At 48.6% G+C, this 20,794-nt stretch overlaps 1 protein-coding gene across 2 annotated transcripts in view; it reads left to right on the top strand.

Annotated features, from left to right (window-relative positions):
* esr2a (estrogen receptor 2a) overlaps positions 1-20,794 on the top strand; it is a 145,152-nt gene that overhangs the window by 79,792 nt on the left and 44,566 nt on the right. For both annotated transcript variants that reach the window (XM_078561959.1, XM_078561960.1), the window contains one exon: positions 2,311-2,444. In XM_078561959.1, the coding sequence (XP_078418085.1) occupies positions 2,311-2,444 (134 nt within the window). The remainder of the gene's footprint in view (positions 1-2,310; positions 2,445-20,794) is intronic.

The raw sequence follows: 20,794 nt of genomic DNA, 5'->3' as shown, positions 1-20,794 counted from the left end.
TTGTCACATGACGGGACATGGAAGGGAAACGTTAGGATGGTTTTTATTAAAAATTTGAAATCCAAACTGATCTCCCTGAGGCTGCACTTAGCCTCAGGGAGATCTCTGCGCTCTTTCACGCACCTCCGCACTCCCACTCCCGCACTTCCCCTCCCGACAGGGGTGGGTGGAGGGGGGATTTTTCCCGTGGATATGTTTGGGTTGCTGCCATATTCCTGGTGAAGTTCAAGCAGTGGAATAAGAGGAAATTTCCAGATCATTTGTTTCAGCAAACTGTTCCCACCCAAATCTGTCACTCAATGGAGTGGCTGAGCACCAATCACATGGTGAGAAGGCCTTTTACTTTCAGTACAGAAATTAGTAAAACCCCTTAACAATGTGACCGTTGCACCTTCAGTCAGATGTGACTCCATGGGTCGCATTCTCCTATCTGAGTCAGTGAGTAGTGGGTTCACACTCATCCTGGGCCATCAGCACAAAATCTAGGCTGAAACTCCAGTGTGGTACTGCTGCACTGTCGGAGGGTCAGTACTGAGGGAGTGCTGCACTGTCGGAGGGTCAGTACTGAGGGAGTGCTGCACTGTCGGAGGGTCAGTGCTGAGGGAGTGCTGCACTGTCGGAGGGTCAGTACTGAGGGAGTGCTGCACTGTCGGAGGGTCAGTACTGAGGGAGTGCTGCACTGTCGGAGGGTCAGTACTGAGGGAGTGCTGCACAGTCGGAGGGTCAGTACTGAGGGAGTGCTGCACTGTCAGAGGGTCAGTACTGAGGGAGTGCTGCACTGTCGGAGGGTCAGTACTGAGGGAGTGCTGCACTGTCGGAGGGTCAGTACTGAGGGAGTGCCGCACTGTCGGAGGGACAGTACTGAGGGAGTGCTGCACTGTTGGAGGGTCAGTACTGAGGGAGTGCTGCACTGTCAGAGGGTCAGTACTGAGGGAGTGCTGCACTGTCGGAGGGTCAGTACTGAGGGAGTGCTGCACTGTCGGAGGGTCAGTACTGAGGGAGTGCTGCACTGTCGGAGGGTCAGTACTGAGAGAGTGCCGCACTATCCGAGGGTCAGTACTGAGGGAGTGCTGCACTGTCGGAAGTCAGTACTGAGGGAGTGCCGCACTGTCGGAGGGTCAGTACTGAGGGAGTGCCGCACTGTCCGAGTGTCAGTACTGAGGGAGTGCCGCACTGTCGGAGGGTCAGTACTGAGGGAGTGCCGCACTGTCGGAGGGTCAGTACTGAGGGAGTGCCGCACTTCCAAGGGTCAGTACTGAGGGAGTGCTGCACTGTCGGAGGGTCAGTACTGAGGGAGTGCTGCACTGTCGGAGGGTCAGTACTGAGGGAGTGCTGCACTGTCCGAGGGTCAGTACTGAGGGAGTGCTGCACTGTCGGAGGGTCAGCGCTGAGGGAGTGCTGCACTGTCGGAGGTGCCATATTTCAATAGAAATGTTAAACTGAGTCCCCGATTGTCCCCTTGGGTAAAAGATCGAAGAGTTCGCCCAGTTCCCTGTCCAATATTTATCCCTTGACCAACATCATTAAACAGATGAACTGACCATTTTCTCAGTGCTCTTGGTGGGAGCCTGCTCTGCTTCCAACATGACAACGCAGACTTCAAACTTAGCTGTGAAGTGCTTTTTGTCATGAAGGATGTAATGTACGTGCAAGTCTTTATACTACAGCAGCATTACCATAAGGAATAGTCACTGCTTATCACAGAGGAATAACTGCAGTTAAACTAAACCCAAGCAGTAAAATTCCTCTTATGAAGAGGCAGAAGGACATTGAGAAAGACCAGGACACTGATCCTAGAGTTAAGTAATGATGCAATGCAGAAGCAGGCCATTCAGCCCATCATGGCTGCTCTTCCAAATTGCTGTCCCTTCCTGTTTCCCCATAACCCTACAGATGTTTCCCTTTGAATTATTCATCCGATTCTATTTTGAAAGTTATTATTGAATTGGCTCCCATCACCTTTTCAGGCCGCGTGTTCCAGATCACAACAACTCGCGGTGTTAAATACTCCTCCTAATGTCCCATAATAAAATCAGAAATACCGGAAATACTCAGCTGGCCTGTCAACATCTCTGGTTCCCTTCCCAATCACCTTGTATCTGTGTTACGAGCCCAGTAGAAACAGTTTCTCCTTATCCACTCTATCGAAACCCTTGGTGATTTTCAACACCTCTATTAAATCTCCCCTTAATCTTCTCTGCTCTAAGGAGAACAACCCCGGTTTCTCCGATCGCTGTGTGTAACTCGACTCTTTCACATGTGCTCCCTATTGATCTCTGCTCATTGTTTTTTTTAAACTCATGTCTGTAGGGATGAGGGACAGTGTGTCGAGGGCATTCTGGAGATCTTTGACATGTTGTTGGCAGCAACTTCAAGGTTCCGGGAGTTAAAGCTACAGCATGAGGAATACCTCTGTCTCAAAGCCATGGTTCTGCTCAACTCCAGTGAGTAAAAGGAAATATATTTTATTAAAACTGCTTTCTCCCACTGAGCCTTACTCTTACTTGGTCAGTGCGAACAAAAACCCATCCGGGGACATGAAAGGTGGGCTTCCGTATAGTGGTCAAATCTTTTCAATCTGTGCATTTTTTAAAATTAAGACTGTTTATTAGCTTTCAGAGTCTCAGTGAGAGTGGGGGATGTAACATGTGTTCATTTCTCTAAGTGAACACATACCTTGGCAAGACTCCACCGACAGACTCCATCCCGCACTGGGAAAACAATCCCATTAACTCTTCAGGCTCTCGGAGACTCTCTGCCATCACCCTCTGGCGCTCTGCTTCACTCTGCCCCTCTGCCCCCTTGCGCCTCCCTCCATTTCCAGCCCGCCTCTCTCAGCTTCACTCCGTTACAGTTCACATTAGAGAGTTGTGAATGTCAGTGCCCTGCCCGTACCCTCAGAATCATATTAAAGCCCCCCACCTGTGCCCCTGCGCCCCCCACCCCTGTGCCACGACCCCAACCCTCATAAGAACAAGGCTTTGAAACTGAGGGCGCTGCTGCTTTGGCCCCAGCTCTGCACCTGTCCCAACTTCCAACATGAGGTGGAGCACTGGGAGCACAACTCCAAAAATAGCATGTCAGTCACCCTTGGAATTCCAGTGGGAGCTCGGCTGAAGTCCCAGGAGAATGGGATAGGCTCAGATCTAAATGTCTCCAAGCAAATGTCTGACAGCACTTCCCTGTAGTTAATGCCTCATCAGGTCCCTCAATATCTCACTTAGCAGTGAATTAAAATTAAATCAAAACTGGCTCTTCCACATAATGTCACAGCCACACCTGGTGATGGATCAGGAGGGCAGAACGGGAATCAGAGATGGAGTGAGTGGAGAGGGACTCTTGTCTGGCTAATAGAGGAGAGTGCAGGGGAAAGAAGGTGAGAGAGAGAAGAGGGGGAAGGGGAGGGGGAGAAGGGGAGAGGGGAGGGGAGAAGGGGGAGAGGGGAGGGGAGAAGGGGGAGAGGGGAGGGGGAGAAGGGGAGAGGGGAGGGGAGAAGGGGGAGAGGGGAGGGGGAGAAGGGGAGAGGGGAGGGGAGAAGGGGGAGAGGGGAGGGGAGAAGGGGGAGAGGGGAGGGGGAGAAGGGGGAGAGGGGAGGGGAGAAGGGGGAGAGGGGAGGGGAGAAGGGGGAGAGGGGAGGGGGAGAAGGGGAGAGGGGAGGGGAGAAGGGGGAGAGGGGAGGGGAGAAGGGGGAGAGGGGAGGGGGAGAAGGGGAGAAGGGAGGGGAGAAGGGGGAGGGGGGAGGGGAGAAGGGGGAGAGGGGAGGGGAGAAGGGGGAGAGGGGAGGGGAGAAGGGGGAGAGGGGAGGGGAGAAGGGGGAGAGGGGAGGGGAGAAGGGGGAGAGGGGAGGGGAGAAGGGGGAGAGGGGAGGGGAGAAGGGGAGAGGGGAGGGGGAGAAGGGGAGAGGGGAGGGGAGAAGTGGGAGAGGGGAGGGGAGAAGGGGGAGAGGGGAGGAGTAGAAGGAGGAGGGAGGAGGTGGAGAAGAAGGAGAGAGGAGGGGGAATATGGGGAGAGGAGCGGGGGAGAAGGAGGAGAGGAGAGAGGTAGAAGGGAAGAGGGAAGAGGGAGAAAGGACAGGGGGAGGGGAGAAGGGGAGAGAAGATGGGGAGGGGAGAGAGGGTGGAGGAATAAAGGAGGGACAAGAGGGGGTGATTGGGAGATGGGAGGAGGAGAGCAGATCAGGGGAAGACTGAGAGCAGGGCTGGGACAGAGCCTATGTGGTAATTCCATAATGGAAAGATTATTGCATGTGGTGGAGTAGATTGTCTGCAGGGAATTATATTCTAATTATGTCTAGTAAACCTTCTCTGAACTGCGTCCAACACATTAACATCCTTCCTTAAATAAGGAGGCCAGTACTGTACGCAGTACTCCAGATGTGGTCTCACCAGGTCCCTGTATAATTGAAGCATAACCTCCCTAATTTTGTATTCAATTCCCCTCACAATAAACAGTAACATTCTATTAGCTTTCCTAATTCCCTGCTGTACCTGCATACTAACCTTTTGTGATTCATGCACTAGGACACCCAGATCCCTCTGAATCTCAGAGCTCTGCAATCTCTCACCATTTAGATAATATTCTTACATTTCATCCTTTCTGCCAGAATGGATCATTTCACATTTTCCCACATTATTCTCCATTTGCCAGATCTTTGCCCACTCACTTAACCTATCGATATCCCTTTGTAGACTCCTTACCTCCTCTTCACAATTATTTTCCTACCTGTCTTTGTGTCACCATCAGATTTAGCAACTGTTCCTTCGATCCCTTCATCCAAGTGATTTATAGAAATTGTAAAATATTGAGACCCCAACACTGATCCCTGTGACACACCACTCGTTACAACCAGAAAAAAACCCATTTGTGCCAACTCTCTGCTTCCTGTTATTAGCTAGCTAATCTTCTAGAACGATAGAAAAGTTACAGCACAGAAAGAGGCCATTCAGCCCATCGTGTCTGCAGCAGCCAAAAAATGTTTTAAAAGCCGCCCAATTCTAATCCCACTTTCCAGGCCCTGGTCCATGGCCTTGCAGGTTACAGCGCTTCAGATACAGATCCAGGTACCTGACCACCACCAAACCAGTCAGCGAGTTCCAAACACCCACCTCTCTGAGTGAAAAAGTTTTTTCCCATGTCCTCTCTAATCCTTCTACCAATCACCTTAAATCTGTGCCCCCTGGTAATTGCCCTCTCAGCCAGGGGAAACAAGTCTTTCCTGTCTACTCTACCTAGGCCCCTCATACACTCAATTAAGTCACCTCTCAGCTTCTATCCGCGCCAACATGTTACCCCCTATACCATGAGCTTTTATTTTCCACAATAACCTTTGATGTGGCACTTTATCAAATGCCTTCTAGAAATCTAAGTACAGTACATCCACCGGTTCCCCTTTATCCACAGCACATGTTACTTCCTCAAAGAACTCCAATAAATTGGTTAAACATGATTTCCCTTTCACAAAACCATGTTGACTCTACCTGATTACCTTGAACTTATCCAAGTGCCCTGCTATAGCTTCTTTAATAATAGCTTCTAACATTTTCCCTATGACAGGTGTTAAGCTAACTGGCCGTAGCTTCCCACTTTCTGTCTCTCTCCCTTTTTGAAGAATGGGGCTACATTTGCTATCTTCCAATCTAATGGGGCCTTCCCCAAATCTAGGGCGTTTTGGAAAATTAAAACCAGTGCATCGACTATCGCACCAGACACTTTTTTAAGACTCTAGGATGAAGCTCATCAGGGCCCAGGTCCTGTCAGCTGCAGCTCCAACAATTTGCTCAGTGCCACTTCCCTGGGGATTGTAATTTTCTTGAATTTCCATTCACTTCCATTTCCTAATTTACAGTTATTTTTGGGATGTTACTTGTATCCTCTATAGTGAAGACCAATGCAAAATACCTGTTCAATCCATCTGCCATCTCCTTATTTTCCATTAATATTTCCCCAGACTCACTTTCTATAGGACCAGTGCTCACTTTGTTAACTTTTCTCTTTTTTAAATACCTATAGAAACTCTTACCATCTGTCTTCATATTTCTAGCTAGTTTTCTCTTGAACTCTAATTTTCCTTTCCTTATCAATCTTTTGGTCATTCTTTGCTGCTTTTTATATTCTGTCCAATTTTCTGAACTGCCAACAATCTTTGTGCAATTATATGCTTTTTCTTTAAGTTTGATACCATCTTTAATTTTTTTAGTTAACCATGGATGGTGGGTCCTCCCCTTGGGATTGTTATTTCTCATTGGAATGTATATATTCTATATATTATGAAACAACCCTTTAAATGTTTGCCACTGTATCTCTATTGACCTATCCCTTAACCTAATTTGCCAGTTCACTTTAGCTAGCTCTGCTTTCATGCCTTTATAATTGCCTTTATTTAAGTTTAAAATATTAGTGTTAGACCCACTCTTCTCTCCATCAAACTGAATATAAAATTCAATCACATTATGACCGCTGCTACCTAGGGACACCTTCACTATGAGATCATTAATCAAATCTATCTCGCCGCACAATTTCAGGTCTAGTATAGCCCGCTCTCTGGTTGGCTCCAGAATGTGCTGTTCTAAGAGACTATCCCGAAAATATCCTACCATGTGGTCACTGTTAGGGGGTCTGTGCCCCACTCCCCCAAGTAACTGTTTGCCTTTATCATTTCTCACCTCTAACCAAACCACTTCTACATCCTAGTTTCCTGAACTGAGGTCATCCCTCTCTATTGTGCTAGTACCATCATTAATGAACCCCACCCCACCACCTTTTCCTAGCTTCCTGTCCTTCCTGAATATTATGCACCCTTCAATATTCAGGTCCCAATCGATGTCATCCTGCAGCCATGTCTCTGTAATGGCTATCAGATCGTATTTATTTATTTCTATTTGCACTATCAGTTCACCTGTTTTGTTTTGAATGCTACATATATTCAGATACAGAGCGTTTAGTTTTGTCCTTTTACTATTTTTGTAACCTTTAGCCTTATCTGAAGATTTAGTCTTAGATTTGTACTCTCTATCCCTTCCTGTTATGGTCTGAGTACCATTTCCCACATTAATACCTTTCTCTCTTGCCTTGTCTCTACTCTGATTTACCACATCTTCCAAAACTTGATCCCTCACCCCCACTGTTTAGTTTAAAACCTTCCCTATTTCCCTAGTTAGGTGGTTCGCTACAACACTGGTCCCGCCACGGTTCAGGTGTAATCCTAATGGTGCAGTCCCCATTTCCCCAGCACTGGTGCCAGTGCCACAGAAGCCGGAACCCTCTTCTCCCACACCAGTCTTTGTGCCACATATTCATCTCTCTAATTTTATGTGCCCTATGCCAATTTGCACCTGGCTCAGGTAATAATCCGGAGATTATAACCTTTAAGATTCTGCTGTTTAATTTAGTGCCTGGCTCCTCATACTCTCTCTGCAGAACCTCCATCCTAGTTCTACCTATACCGTTGGCACCTACATGGACCATGATGATTGCATCTCCCTCCACCTCCCACTGCAAGTTTCTCTCCAGCCCTGAGCAGATGTCCCGAACCCTGGCACCACAGGCAACACAGCGTCTAGACTCCACTGTCACTCTGAACTTTTACTGAACTGAATAACTCATCACTGTTTGAGGCATCAATGTCTAGACATTTTTAGAACAGGAGCCGTGCGTCTGGTACCCATTGCTGCCATACTCGATAACACAGATTGCCGATTTATACACTCCCCGCCCCCCCCTGTTATCCCCACCTGATAAAGTGCCACCTTGGTCTGGTTTCCAATTTTGCTCCAGATTTTATGCTGTTCATGACTTGAAGGACAATTACCCACACCAAGCTGGACTGAAATGCAATTGGTGGATTCTCATAATCCTGGCATTTTCCTGACTCCCCCTTGATTCCTGCATCCCTTCCCTTTCATTCCCAAATTTGCAAACGCTCCGAGGATTTTGATGTGGCTTTGCTGGCATCAGATGTGGTTCTCAGGAAAATCCAGCATTAAATTGGAGAGGCTTCCCACTGGAGGGAGCTGTTGTCTTAAATGGAGAGCGATGCATTCCTGGTTGAAACACAGCTTTCTTCCTCCCGTAGCTTTGCGATTGGAAGAGATTAGGTCACAATTGGTGCAGAAATGTACTGGATTTGCAAAAAAAAAGCTTCCACAAGTAAAGCACCCAGGACTGAACGGAAGTCATCCATAGTGTGAGCTCCTGCAGAAACTGGAGTACAGTCAGTACAGTTTTAAATATGTGTTGGAATGTCAGTCCTGTCCAGGCACACGCTGCTGCAGTTAGAGATAGAAAGACTTGCATTTACATAGCGCCTCTCAATGCCCCAGATCATCCACAACTTTAGAACCGGTGCAGTATACTTGTAGCGTAGTCGCTGTTGTACTGTAGGAAACACGGCAGCCAGATTTTGCACAGCAAGATCCCACATACAGCAATGTGATAATGAGTGGATAATCTACTTGAGTGAAGTTGATGGAAAGGTTGTACCCAAGTGATGTTTGAATTGGTGTGTGTGCTTAAGAGCCTGATCTTAGGGGGCTCACTCAATGTGGATGTGTTACCTTGACAACAGATGGTCAGTCTGTCATCATTTCCACAACCTTGAGGCCAAATCAAGCTGGCTGTGTTATTGAAGAGTTCACAAAGCTGCTCATTCTAAACATATGGAACCAGAAATGAGCAATTAGCCTTTAAAGCCCTTTCTTCCCACAGCCCCATGTACACTCTCCCCTATCACTGACTCTACCCACCCATTTAATCCCCTCCCACATCCCCATGTACACTCTCCCCCTATCACTGACTCTACCCACCCATTCACTCCCCTCCCACAGCCCCATGTACACTCTCCCCTATCACTGACTCTACCCACTCATTTAATCCCCTCCCACAGCCCCATGTACACTCTCCCCTATCACTGACTCTACCCACCTATTTAATCCCCTCCCACAGCCCCATGTACACTCTCCCCTATCATTGACTCTACCCACCCATTTAATCCCCTCCCACAGCCCCATGTACACTCTCCCCTATCACTGACTCTACCCACCCATTTAATCCCCTCTCACAGCCCCATGTACACCCTCCCCTATCACTGACTCTACCCACCCATTTAATCCCCTCCCACAGCCCCATGTACACTCTCCCCTATCATTGACTCTACCCACCCATTTAATCCCCTCCCACAGCCCCATGTACACTCTCCCCTATCACTGACTCTACCCACCCATTTAATCCCCTCTCACAGCCCCATGTACACCCTCCCCTATCACTGACTCTACCCACCCATTTAATCCCCTCCCACAGCCCCATGTACACTCTCCCCCATCACTGACTCTACCCACCCATTTAATCCCCTCCCACATCCCCATGTACACTCTCCCCTATCACTGACTCTACCCACCCATTCACTCCCCTCCCACACCCCCATGTACACTCTCCCTTATCACTGACTCTACCCACACATCTAACCTGCTGAGGGAATTTTTTTAAATTAATACTCCCAGAAATGTCCAGAGAAATGAAAAATTCTGGAATATTGATCCATCCCCCACCTCCATCCTCCACAATTCCCCTTAGTAAAATGGGAACCATCCTCCCTGACTACACTTCAATCCCAATCTTCTGTCAAAACAGGTTTTCCATGGAGCAAGCCTTCGGTTTAGAGTTAGCATTGTGAAGCTGAGAGTTGGACAGTGCAGCCTTTGAACTCCTCTCCATCCAATCCCATCTCTAGCTCTGAATTCTGGTTTGAAATCCATTGGAATACTCGACCCCAATGGGTGTGAGGTCCTGTCCCCTCCGATGGATTTTGGGAGCTCAGAAAAGCCTGACTTCCTATTGGACTAACAGTTGGAGGGATAAAGATGGTTCAGGAGTTGTCACGTTGTTGGCTGTCGGACTGTTAGTCAGCCTGTGAACACACATGCTCCTTCACATTGCTCACCCAGCGAATGTGAAGATGTGAAAACATGAAGTGTTTGGAAAAAATACAAAAGAAAAATCCTGGACATGCTGGAAATCTGAAATTTAAATGAAGAATGTTAGAAATATTCAGCAGGTCTGTGTATAGCCTGGTAGTATCTGTGGAGGGAGAAACAGAGCTAACAGTCTACATCTTCTGCCTCGATAGTGGCAAATCCTCAGATGACTGCCTCTGAGGGGACACAACAGAATTGGAAGTCCTGGGGAGCTGAGTTATACTGAAACCTCTAACTTCAGGTTCATTAGAAATGGCCCTGGGGGAGCCCATGTTGATAATCCCCCTGGGACCTGTCAGAGTGTAAACTTGGTCTGTTTGCCCGGGACTGGCTCTGTTATTTATGCCAATTTATTTAGGGACTGCTCCCAGCCTGTGTAACAACCAGCTGAGGAACTTCCACACACCCCAGCTCCACTACCCTAGCACTGCTCCCTCCCCTGCCCCCCTGGAACACCACCCCACCTCTGCCTGGCACCCCTGACTCTGCTCACCACCCCACCCCTCACTAACCCCCCTAGCACCCCTCTGACTCTCCAACAACCTCCTGGGCACCACCAGCACCAATCCCACCCCCCGCCATCCCTGGCACCCCTCACTCTGCTCACCTCCCCTTCTTCCCGGCTCTGCCCCCACAATCCCTTCCCATAGGAACAAAGGACTTAAGAGCAAGGGGAGGCCATTCAGCCCTTCAAGCTTGCTTCGCCATTTGGTAAGATCATGGCTGATTTGGTTGTGGCCTCAGCTGCACTTCCCTGTCTGATCCCTCCACCCACCACAATAACCTTTGACAACCCCCCAGACATCAGCAGACTGAGGAACTGGGGGCCCAGGGGGGAGAGGCCAGAGTAGGGAGAGGGGCTAAGTTGAATGAAGAAATCTTTGTAAGCACCTGTAAACGCTATAAACCCTTGTGGACACTTAAACACAGCACCTACAGAACGCTGGAACTCTGCTGTCCTTAGAGGGGCATTCCTTCCCCCAACGACCTCAAAGAGGGTTAGCTTTGCCACATCTGCCCCTTGCCACTGACCCCACCCTGGTGTTGCTCTGTGTCGCACTAGGAGAGGGGCTTTCAGCTGCTGCAACTCCAAAGGGGAAAGGTAGTCTTTCAAATGCAGCCTCCTCTTTGTCACTGGTTGGAAGATCCGGGTCAATCAGGCTGGAGACCCTTCACCAGAACCGGGTTGGGACCTCCCCCTGGTTTATGTGGAAGAGCTGCCAGTGATTTTCTGACACCTGGAACCTTGTACATCAGCTACACATAAATAACTAAACTTCCTGACAGTCTGAACAGGTCAGCTCGTCTATGCATGGAGATTACTAGTCACGTAGGCACTTACTTGAAAACAAAGTGTAACTTCGTGTAAAATCAGATTTGTCCTAAAACTAGTTGATTATTTGTGGTATAGATGCAGAGTTCTAGCCTATGGCTGTTCTCTTGTCTGTCTCCAGCTGCAATTACTCACTCCCTGTTGCTCCTTTCCTTCTTCACTCTCAATCCTCTCCTCCTTTTGTTCATGTGAGTGTCACTGGGCAAGGCCAGTGTTCAATACCCATCCCTAACTGCCCTTGAGAAAGTGAATACAGCTGAGTGGTTTATTAGGCTGTGGGTCTGGAATCAGGCCAGGTAAAGAAGGCAGATTTCCTTCCTGGGATAGTGAACCAGGTGGGTTTTTAAGAGCAATCCGATAATTTCAGAGTCATCATTACTGAGGCTAGCTTTTATTTCAGATTTATTGGATTTAAATTTCCTAGTTGCTGTGGATCTGAACTTGTGTGCCCCAGACCTCTGGATTGCTGGCCCAGTAACATAACCACTGCACTGTCACAACCTCCTGGATTGTAATTGCTCCCAAATTCATTTCTAAATATATTATCTCCCATTCCTCATTTGTCTCCAATTTCTATATTAATTTAAAAATTCATTACTTTCAAGTCATTGTTGTCAGATATTAATTTATAAATTTACCATTTTTACTGCAGCTCATTCTTTATTAATTCATAAAATCATTACTCTCTGTACTTTAGTAATTTAAACTGTTTTTGTTGGCTAATTCCCTTGTTGATATATAGAATTATTACCGTAGATGTCGGTATATAAGTCGACCTTTCAAGCCTCAAAAAAATCCCCCCAGAATCAGGGGGTCAATTTATATGCTGAATGCCAATTATTTTTGTTCCTGATCATTGCTTCTTTAAGTGTCTCCATCACCGGTGTTGGACTAACTGCTCTCTAGTTGTTGGGTTTATTCCTCTCCCCTTTTTTAAACAGGGGGTAACATTGCCAATTCTCCAGTCCTCAGGCAGCATCGTCCATATCTAAGGAGGATTGGAACGTTGTGGTCAGTGCCTCCCCAATCTCCAGACTCACTTCCCTCGGTAACCGAGGATAGGCCCCACCCTTTCTCTATCTCTCCCCCTTTGGCAGCATTCTCTTCTCTAGTGAAGTCAAATGCAAAGTTTTCATTTAGTACCTCGCCCATGTCCTCTGATCTCCTTTATTGGTCCCTACTCCTCAGGGCCTCCTCCCATGCCCTCACCGCCCCCAATCCTCTGACTCTCCTTTTATTTGAATTCCTTTTTGAAGTTAGCAGCTAATCTATTCTCTCACTTTGTCCCTCTCATTTCCCTTGTCACGTCAGGATGGGGTCAAGTATGTTTTTCCCTCTTCTTGGTTCCCTCACCACCTGCCGCAGACCCAGTCTAGCAGCTCTGACCTTTAGGGCTCAGCCAGCTCGGTCAGTGGTGGTGTTACCGAGACACTCTTGGTGATGGACATTGAAGCCCCACCCCCACCCAGAGTACGTTCAATCCAATCCATTTCACTTTATCGTTATCCATACAGGAATTTGTTTTGGGTACATTTCTTATTCACTAAAATAAATATTTATAAATGAATAATAATAAAAGAAAGAAAATTACCCTATCACAAAGATCTGAACTTTAATTAAATAGGTATTAAAAACTATTCCAATGCATTGAAAGAATCAGTCAGTAAGCCACACCCTGAGTGCATCTTCTCATTCATACATCAAACTCCTGTTAAAGGAATACAAGCAAGTTCAGGAACTGGCTTGTTCTGCATCTGAGCAATTGTAGCCTTTTCCCTGAATACATCCAACAGGGACACCAAGACAGGGACACCATTCTCATTGTTCATCACACTCGTTACCTCCGTCAGAATTCTTCAAGAGCTAACCCACTGCCCTTACCACCCTCAGTACTTCCTTCACGTGGTGTTCAATATGGAGGAGGAGTACCAATTCGTCAGTTGAGGGAGGGAGTTACATGATAATCAGCAGGAGGTTTCCTTGCCCATGTTTAACCTGATGCCGTAAGATTTCATAGACTGAATGTTGAGGACTCCCAGGGACATTCCCCCTCCGGACTATATACCACTGTTCCAGGCCACCTCTGGTGCATCTGTCCTGCCAGTGGGATAGGACATACCCAGGGGTGATGATGGTAGTGTCTGGGACATTGGCTTTAAGGTACGATTCTGTGAGTATGACTATGTCAGGCTATGATTAGTCTGTGGGACAGCTCTTTCAATAAGACATAACTTTCCAGATATTAGTGGAGAGGACATTGTAGGGTCAGGTGTGCTTTTGTCATGCCCGAATCTGTGCCTAGTCAATGCCTGGTGCCCTGTCCAATTTCATTCTCATTATAGTTTCCTTAGTGGTTTGGTACAACCGAATGGCTTGATAAAGCATTTCAGAGGAAAGTTGAGTCAACCGCATTGCTGGATATAGTTCTGGGGAACTAGAAGTGGGGCAGAGAGAGTATGTTTCACTGGGAGAGTATTTGGGTAACAGTGATCTTAAAAGAGAACTGTTATGAAAAAGGAGAAAGAAAAATTGAATGTGAAAGCGTTGCACTGGTGGAGGGTTAATATCAGCGAATGAAAAGGTGATCTGGCCAGGTGGGTTGGAATCAAAGATTGGCAGGTGAAAAGGAAATTAACCAAAGGGAGGCCTTCAAAGAGGAGACAGTTCAGGCACAGAGTAAACACTTTGCCATGAGGGGTAAAGAAGGATGTCCAAAGCTAAAGCTCCCTGGATGACCAAAGGCTTAGAGGTAGAGTTTCCACTTTGGGCACAGTCGGAAATTTTGGTGCAAATTGAGCCCATTTTGAAAAGTATCTTTCTCCATGACATTTCCACTCAACCCTCTTTTCACAAACTCTGAATGCAAAATCTGGCATGAACCAGTACAACTGAGGAGGATTTTAAGATGTTGTTTGAAATGAAAAAGAAAGAGTTAAAAAATATTCCTTGATTTAAATGTGACTTGGTGCAATTGGATTAATATGGCTAAAAATTAATTTGTCACAAGAAATAAGAAATAGCCGCTTGGTAGTACAGAACTTGAGAATTGCTGAGAGAGACATGCTGTGAAAGTTTTTCATCTTGCACTCATCAGGTCAGACACAAGAATGCCAAATTTCAAAGGGAAACATTTATACTACATGAATAAAAGAGTGTTGATGGGTTGACAAGTTAGCTCTGATTGGTCGAGACGTTGCCATGACGAATGCTCCAGGGAGCTATTGCCCCCCCCCAATGCTTTTGTTTATTCAAAAAAGTTGTCCTGTCTGGACACTGCAGAGGACTGGACCCCGCAGAGCTCCCGCAGCATGTCTCTTTATTCAGGAAAAAAATCATATTGTTAATTCGCCAACTATGAGTACTTTGATTTTAAATGACTTTTAGAAAAGATACAAAATCATTTTCTCATTAGAATGGGGTACAGTAGTCAGTTCCTTAGTGAAATAAGAAAGTAATCACATTCAAAGCTGCCTGCCACAAATGCATCTGTCCATGACAGTATCGGTAGGAGTGATCACCACACAGTCATTGTGGAGACAAAGTCCTGCCTTCACATTGAGGATACCCTCCATCGTGCTGTGTGGCACTACCACCATGCTAAATGGGATAGATTTCAAACAGATCTAGCAACTCAAGACTGGGCATCCATGAGGTGCTGTGGGCCATCAGCAGCAGCAGAATTGTACTCGAACACAATCTGTAACCTCATGGCCCGGCATATCCCCCACTCTACCATTACCATCAAGCCAAGGGATTTAAAAAAATAATAATTTACAGGATGTGGGCATCACTGGCTAGGCCAGCATTTATTGCCCATCCCTAATTGCCCTTGATCAACCCTGGTTCAATGAAGAGTGCAGGAGGGCATGCCAGGAGCAGCACCAGGCATACCTAACAATGAGGTGTCAACCTGGTGAAGCTATAACACAGGACTACTTGCATGGCAAACAGCATAAGCAGCAAGTGATAGACAGAGCTAAGCGATCCCACAACCAACGGATCAGATCTAGGCACTGCAGTCCTGCCACATCCAGTCGTGAATGGTGATGGACAATTAAACAACTCACTGGGGGAGGAGGTTCCACAAATATCCCCATCCTCAATAATGGAGGAGCCCAGCACATCAGTGCAAAAAATAAAGCTGAAGCATTCGCGACAATCTTCAGCCAGAAGCACCGATGGATGATCCATCTCGGCCTCCTCCGGAGGTCCCCAGCGTCACAGAGGCCAGTCTTCAGCCAATTCAATTCACTCCATGTGATGTCAAGAAACTGCTGAAGGCACTGGATACTGCAAAGGCTGTGGGTCCTGACAATATTCCGGCAATAGTACTGAAGACTTGTGCTCTGGAACTTGACGCATTTGACCGAGTGTGGCATCAAGGAGCCCTAGCAAAACTGGAGTCAATGGGAATCAGGGGGAAAACTCTACACTGGTTGGAGTCATGCCTAGCGCAAAGGAAGATGGTTGTGGTTGTTGGAGATCAATCATCTCAGCTCCAGGACATCACTGCAGGAGTTCCTCAGGGTAGTGTCCTAGGCCCAACCATCTTCAGCTGCTTCATCAATGACCTTCCTTCCATCATAAGGTCAGAAGTGGGAATGTTCACTGATGATTGCACAATGTTCAGCACCATTCACGACTCCTCAGATACTGAAGCAGTCCATGTCCAAATGCAGCAAGACCTGACTTGTGCTAGCAAGTGGCAAGTAACATTCGTGCCAAACAAATGCCAGGCAATGACCATCTCCAACAAGAGAATCTAACCATTGGCCCTTGACGCTCAATGGCATTACCATCACTGAATCCCCCGCTATCAACATCCTGGGGTTACCATTAACCAGAAACTGAACTGGACCAACCATATAAATACTGTGGCTACAAGAGCAGGTCAGAAGCTGGGAATCCTGTGGAGAGTAACTCACCTCCTGACTCCCAAAGCCTGTCCACCATCTGCAAGGCACAAGTCAGGAGTGTGATGGAATACTCTCCACTTGCCTGGATGAGTGCAGCTCCCACAACACTCAAGAAGCTCGACATCGTCCAGGACAAAGCAGCCCCGCTTGATTGGCACCACATCCACAAACATTCACTCCCTCCACCACCGACGCACAGTAGCAGCAGTGTGTACCATCTACAAGATGCTGCAGGAACTCACCAAGGCTCCTTAGACAGCACCTTCCAAACCCACGACCACTACCATCTAGAAGGACAAGGGCAGCAGATAGATGGGAACACCACCACCTGGAGGTTCCCCTCCAAGTCACTCACCATCCTGACTTGGAAATATATCACCGTTCCTTCACTGTCACTGGGTCAAAATTCTGGAACTCCCTCCCTAACAGCACTGTGGGTGTACCTACACCACAGGGACTGCAGCAGTTAAAGAAAGCAGCTCATCACCACCTTCTCAAGGGGCAATTAGGGATGGGTAATAAACGCTGGCCCAGCCAGAGATGGCCACATCCCATAGAGTAAAAATAACATTTCTTCCTTCTGTGTTAGGCTGGAAACACACCGATAAAGAAAGCACTTCTGTGTATATTTCAGGAATGATTTGCCCTTTTCAGTGTTACTATCCCAATCAGTCAAAAGATAATTTGGTCCCTATTAGTGTACACAGAATGTGGTGATGGTGTTTCATCTCCTGGTCAAACCCTGTCCCCTTTGCTCTGGGATCCCTCTGCTCCCCGCTACTGGGCAGTCCGATCTTCAGAACTACTTAACTGGGAGGGAGAGAGAGATAGAAACAGGCAGAGAGGGAGAAAAACAAGGCAGACCGAGAGGGTGAGAGGCAGAGAAAGAGGGTGAGAGAGGGAGACAGAGACAGAAACAGAGAGGGTGAGAGAGAGAGACAGAGACAGAAACAGAGAGGGTGAGAGAGAGACAGAGTCTCAGTGGCTGATAACTGATGGAGTTGCTTCACATTATCACGACTGACATTTGTAAGCACATGGTACCCAGATGTCCAGCTTTTGGTAGTGTCGGCTGTGGCTCAGTGGGTAGCATTTTAGTCTCTGAGTCCATCGGTTGTTAGTTCAAGTCCCACTCCAGCAACTTGAGCATAAAAACCCCAGGCTGATTCTCCCAGTGCAGTCCTGAGGGATGTTTCGAATGAGATGTTAAACTGAAGGTGTTGCCTGCCCTCTCGGGTGGATGTAAAAGATCCCACGAAGAAGAACAGGGGACCTCTCCCTGGTGTCCCGCCCAAACTTTATCCCTGAGCCAACATCACAAAAAGCAGATGGTCTGGTTCTGATCACATTGCTGTTTGTGGGATCTTGCTGTGTGTACCTTGGCTGCTGTGTTTCCTACGTTACAACTGTGACTGCAACTTCAAAAGGTACTTCATTGCTGTAAAGTGGTTTGAGACATCTAGGCGCTATATAAATGCAAGGGTTTCTGTTTCTCTTTTCTGTACTTTATCCTCTTGCTGGGAGGCAGGGCAGACTTTGATGGGAGACACTACATTGAGCCATAGATTAAAAATATTCTCATGAAAGCCACATGCTGGACCCTGTGGAGTAGCCTGATGTAGCAGGGAACAGCATACTTCCCGCTTCCTGGATTGGAGCCAGTTTTCCATTCTGAAACCAATTCTCTCCCTCAGTTCACGAGGTGTTACAAAGTGGTGTTGCCAACATGCAAACCCGGCTCCATTTTTCCCATCGGCACTTTGGGCTAAAACCAACAACAGTTTAAATTTCAGGTCGTTAACATTTTATAAGGAGCTGTCTTGGGTTTTGAATGATTCCATCTTTGAGGGATCTCAGAGTCAGCAGGTTAAGCAGCCAGATTCCCTCCCGGGGTTTTACATCACTCAACGATCTCCAGCAGCGAAAATAAAGAGAAACATTCATTTCTATAGCATCAGCCACAACCTCAGGACATCCCAAAGTGCTTAACAGCCAACAAATCACTTTTGAAGTGTAGTCACTTGTAATGTGGAAGCCACATCAGCAAATTTGCACACAGCAAGATCCCATCAACAGAATGTGATAATGGCCAGTTCTTTTCTTTTTAAAGTGATGCTTATTGAGGGACGATTTTTGGCCAGGACACTTTACAGAACTTCCCTGCTTTTCGAGTAGTCACCATGGAATCTTTTACATCCATCAAGGGGGCAGATGGGGCCACGCCTTTACCTTTCACCTGGAACATGTGCAGCACGTCTACAGCAGTGCAGCACTCCCTCAGTACTGACCCTCCAACAGTGCAGCACTCCCTCAGTACTGACCCTCCGACAGTGCAGCACTCCCTCAGTACTGACCCTCCAACAGTGCAGCACTCCCTCAGTACTGACCCTCCGACAGTGCAGCACTCCCTCAGTACTGACCCTCCAACAGTGCAGCACTCCCTCAGTACTGACCCTGGGACAGTGCAGCACTCCCTCAGTACTGACCCTCCAACAGTGCAGCACTCCCTCAGTACTGACCCTCTGACAGTGCAGCACTCCCTCAGTACTGACCCTCCGACAGTGCAGCACTCCCTCAGTACTGACCCTCTGACAGTGCAGCACTCCCTCAGTACTGACCCTCTGACAGTGCAGCACTCCCTCAGTACTGACCCTCCGACAGTGCAGCACTCCCTCAGTACTGACCCTCTGACAGTGCAGCACTCCCTCAGTACTGACCCTCCGACAGTGCAGCACTCCCTCAGTACTGACCCTCCGACAGTGCGGCACTCCCTCAGTACTGACCCTCTGACAGTGCAGCACTCCCTCAGTACTGACCCTCCGACAGTGCAGCACTCCCTCAGTACTGACCCTCCGACAGTGCAGCACTCCCTCAGTACTGACCCTCTGACAGTGCAGCACTCCCTCAGTACTGACCCTCCGACAGTGCAGCACTCCCTCAGTACTGACCCTCTGACAGTGCAGCACTCCCTCAGTACTGACCCTCCGACAGTGCAGCACTCCCTCAGTACTGACCCTCCGACAGTGCAGCACTCCCTCAGTACTGACCCTCTGACAGTGCAGCACTCCCTCAGTACTGACCCTCTGACAGTGCAGCACTCCCTCAGTACTGACCCTCCGACAGTGCGGCGCTCCCTCAGTACTGACCCTCCGACAGTGCAGCACTCCCTCAGTACTGACCCTCTGACAGTGCAGCACTCCCTCAGTACTGACCCTCCGACAGTGCAGCACTCCCTCAGTACTGACCCTCCGACAGTGCAGCACTCCCTCAGTACTGACCCTCTGACAGTGCAGCACTCCCTCAGTACTGACCCTCCGACAGTGCAGCACTCCCTCAGTACTGACCCTCCGACAGTGCAGCACTCCCTCAGTACTGACCCTCTGACAGTGCAGCACTCCCTCAGTACTGACCCTCCGACAGTGCAGCACTCCCTCAGTACTGACCCTCCGACAGTGCAGCACTCCCTCAGTACTGACCCTCCGACAGTGCAGCACTCCCTCAGTACTGACCCTCTGACAGTGCAGCACTCCCTCAGTACTGACCCTCCGACAGTGCAGCACTCCCTCAGTACTGACCCTCTGACAGTGCAGCACTCCCTCAGTACTGACCCTCCGACAGTGCAGCACTCCCTCAGTACTGACCCTCTGACAGTGCAGCACTCCCTCAGTACTGACCCTCCGACAGTGCAGCACTCCCTCAGTACTGACCCTCTGACAGTGCAGCACTCCCTCAGTACTGACCCTCTGACAGTGCAGCACTCCCTCAGTACTGACCCTCCGACAGTGCAGCACTCCCTCAGTACTGACCCTCTGACAGTGCAGCACTCCCTCAGTACTGACCCTCCGACAGTGCGGCACTCCCTCAGTACTGACCCTCCGACAGTGTGGCACTCCCTCAGTACTGACCCTCCAACAGTGCGGCACTCCCTCAGTACTGACCCTCCGACAGTGCAGCACTCTCTCAGTACTGACCCTCCAACAGTGCAGCACTCCAACAGTACTGACCCTCCAACAGTGCAGCACTCCCTCAGTACTGACCCTCCAACAGTGCAGCACTCCCTCAGTACTGACCCTCCAACTGTGCAGCACTCCCTCAATACTGATCCTCTGACAGTGCAGCACTCCCTCGGTACTGACCCTCCAACTGTGCAGCACTCCCTCAGTACTGACCTCCGACAGTGCAGCACTCCATCAGTACTGATCCTCCGACAGTGCAGCACGCCATCAGTACTGATCCTCCGACAGTGCAGCACTCCATCAGTACTGATCCTCCGACAGTGCAGCGCTCCATCAGCACTGACCCTCCAACAGTGCAGCATGTCCTCATACTGCCCCTCCGACAGTGCGGCTCTTGCTCAGTACTGTCCCTCCGACAGTGCAGCACTCCCTCAGTACTGACCCTCCGACAGTGCAGCACTCCCTCAGTACTGTCCCTCCGACAGTGCAGCACTCCCTCAGTACTGTCCCTCTGACAGTGCAGCACTCCCTCAGTACTGTCCCTCTGACAGTGCAGCACTCCCTCAGTACTGACCCTCCGACAGTGCAGCACTCCCTCAGGACTGACCCTCCGACAGTGCA

The sequence above is a fragment of the Cetorhinus maximus genome, chromosome 18, assembly GCF_964194155.1.
Source record: "Cetorhinus maximus chromosome 18, sCetMax3.hap1.1, whole genome shotgun sequence".
Classification (NCBI taxonomy): Eukaryota; Metazoa; Chordata; class Chondrichthyes; order Lamniformes; family Cetorhinidae; genus Cetorhinus; species Cetorhinus maximus.
Note: the sequence above shows the minus strand (reverse complement) of the source record. Positions and strands in the feature narration are given on the sequence as shown.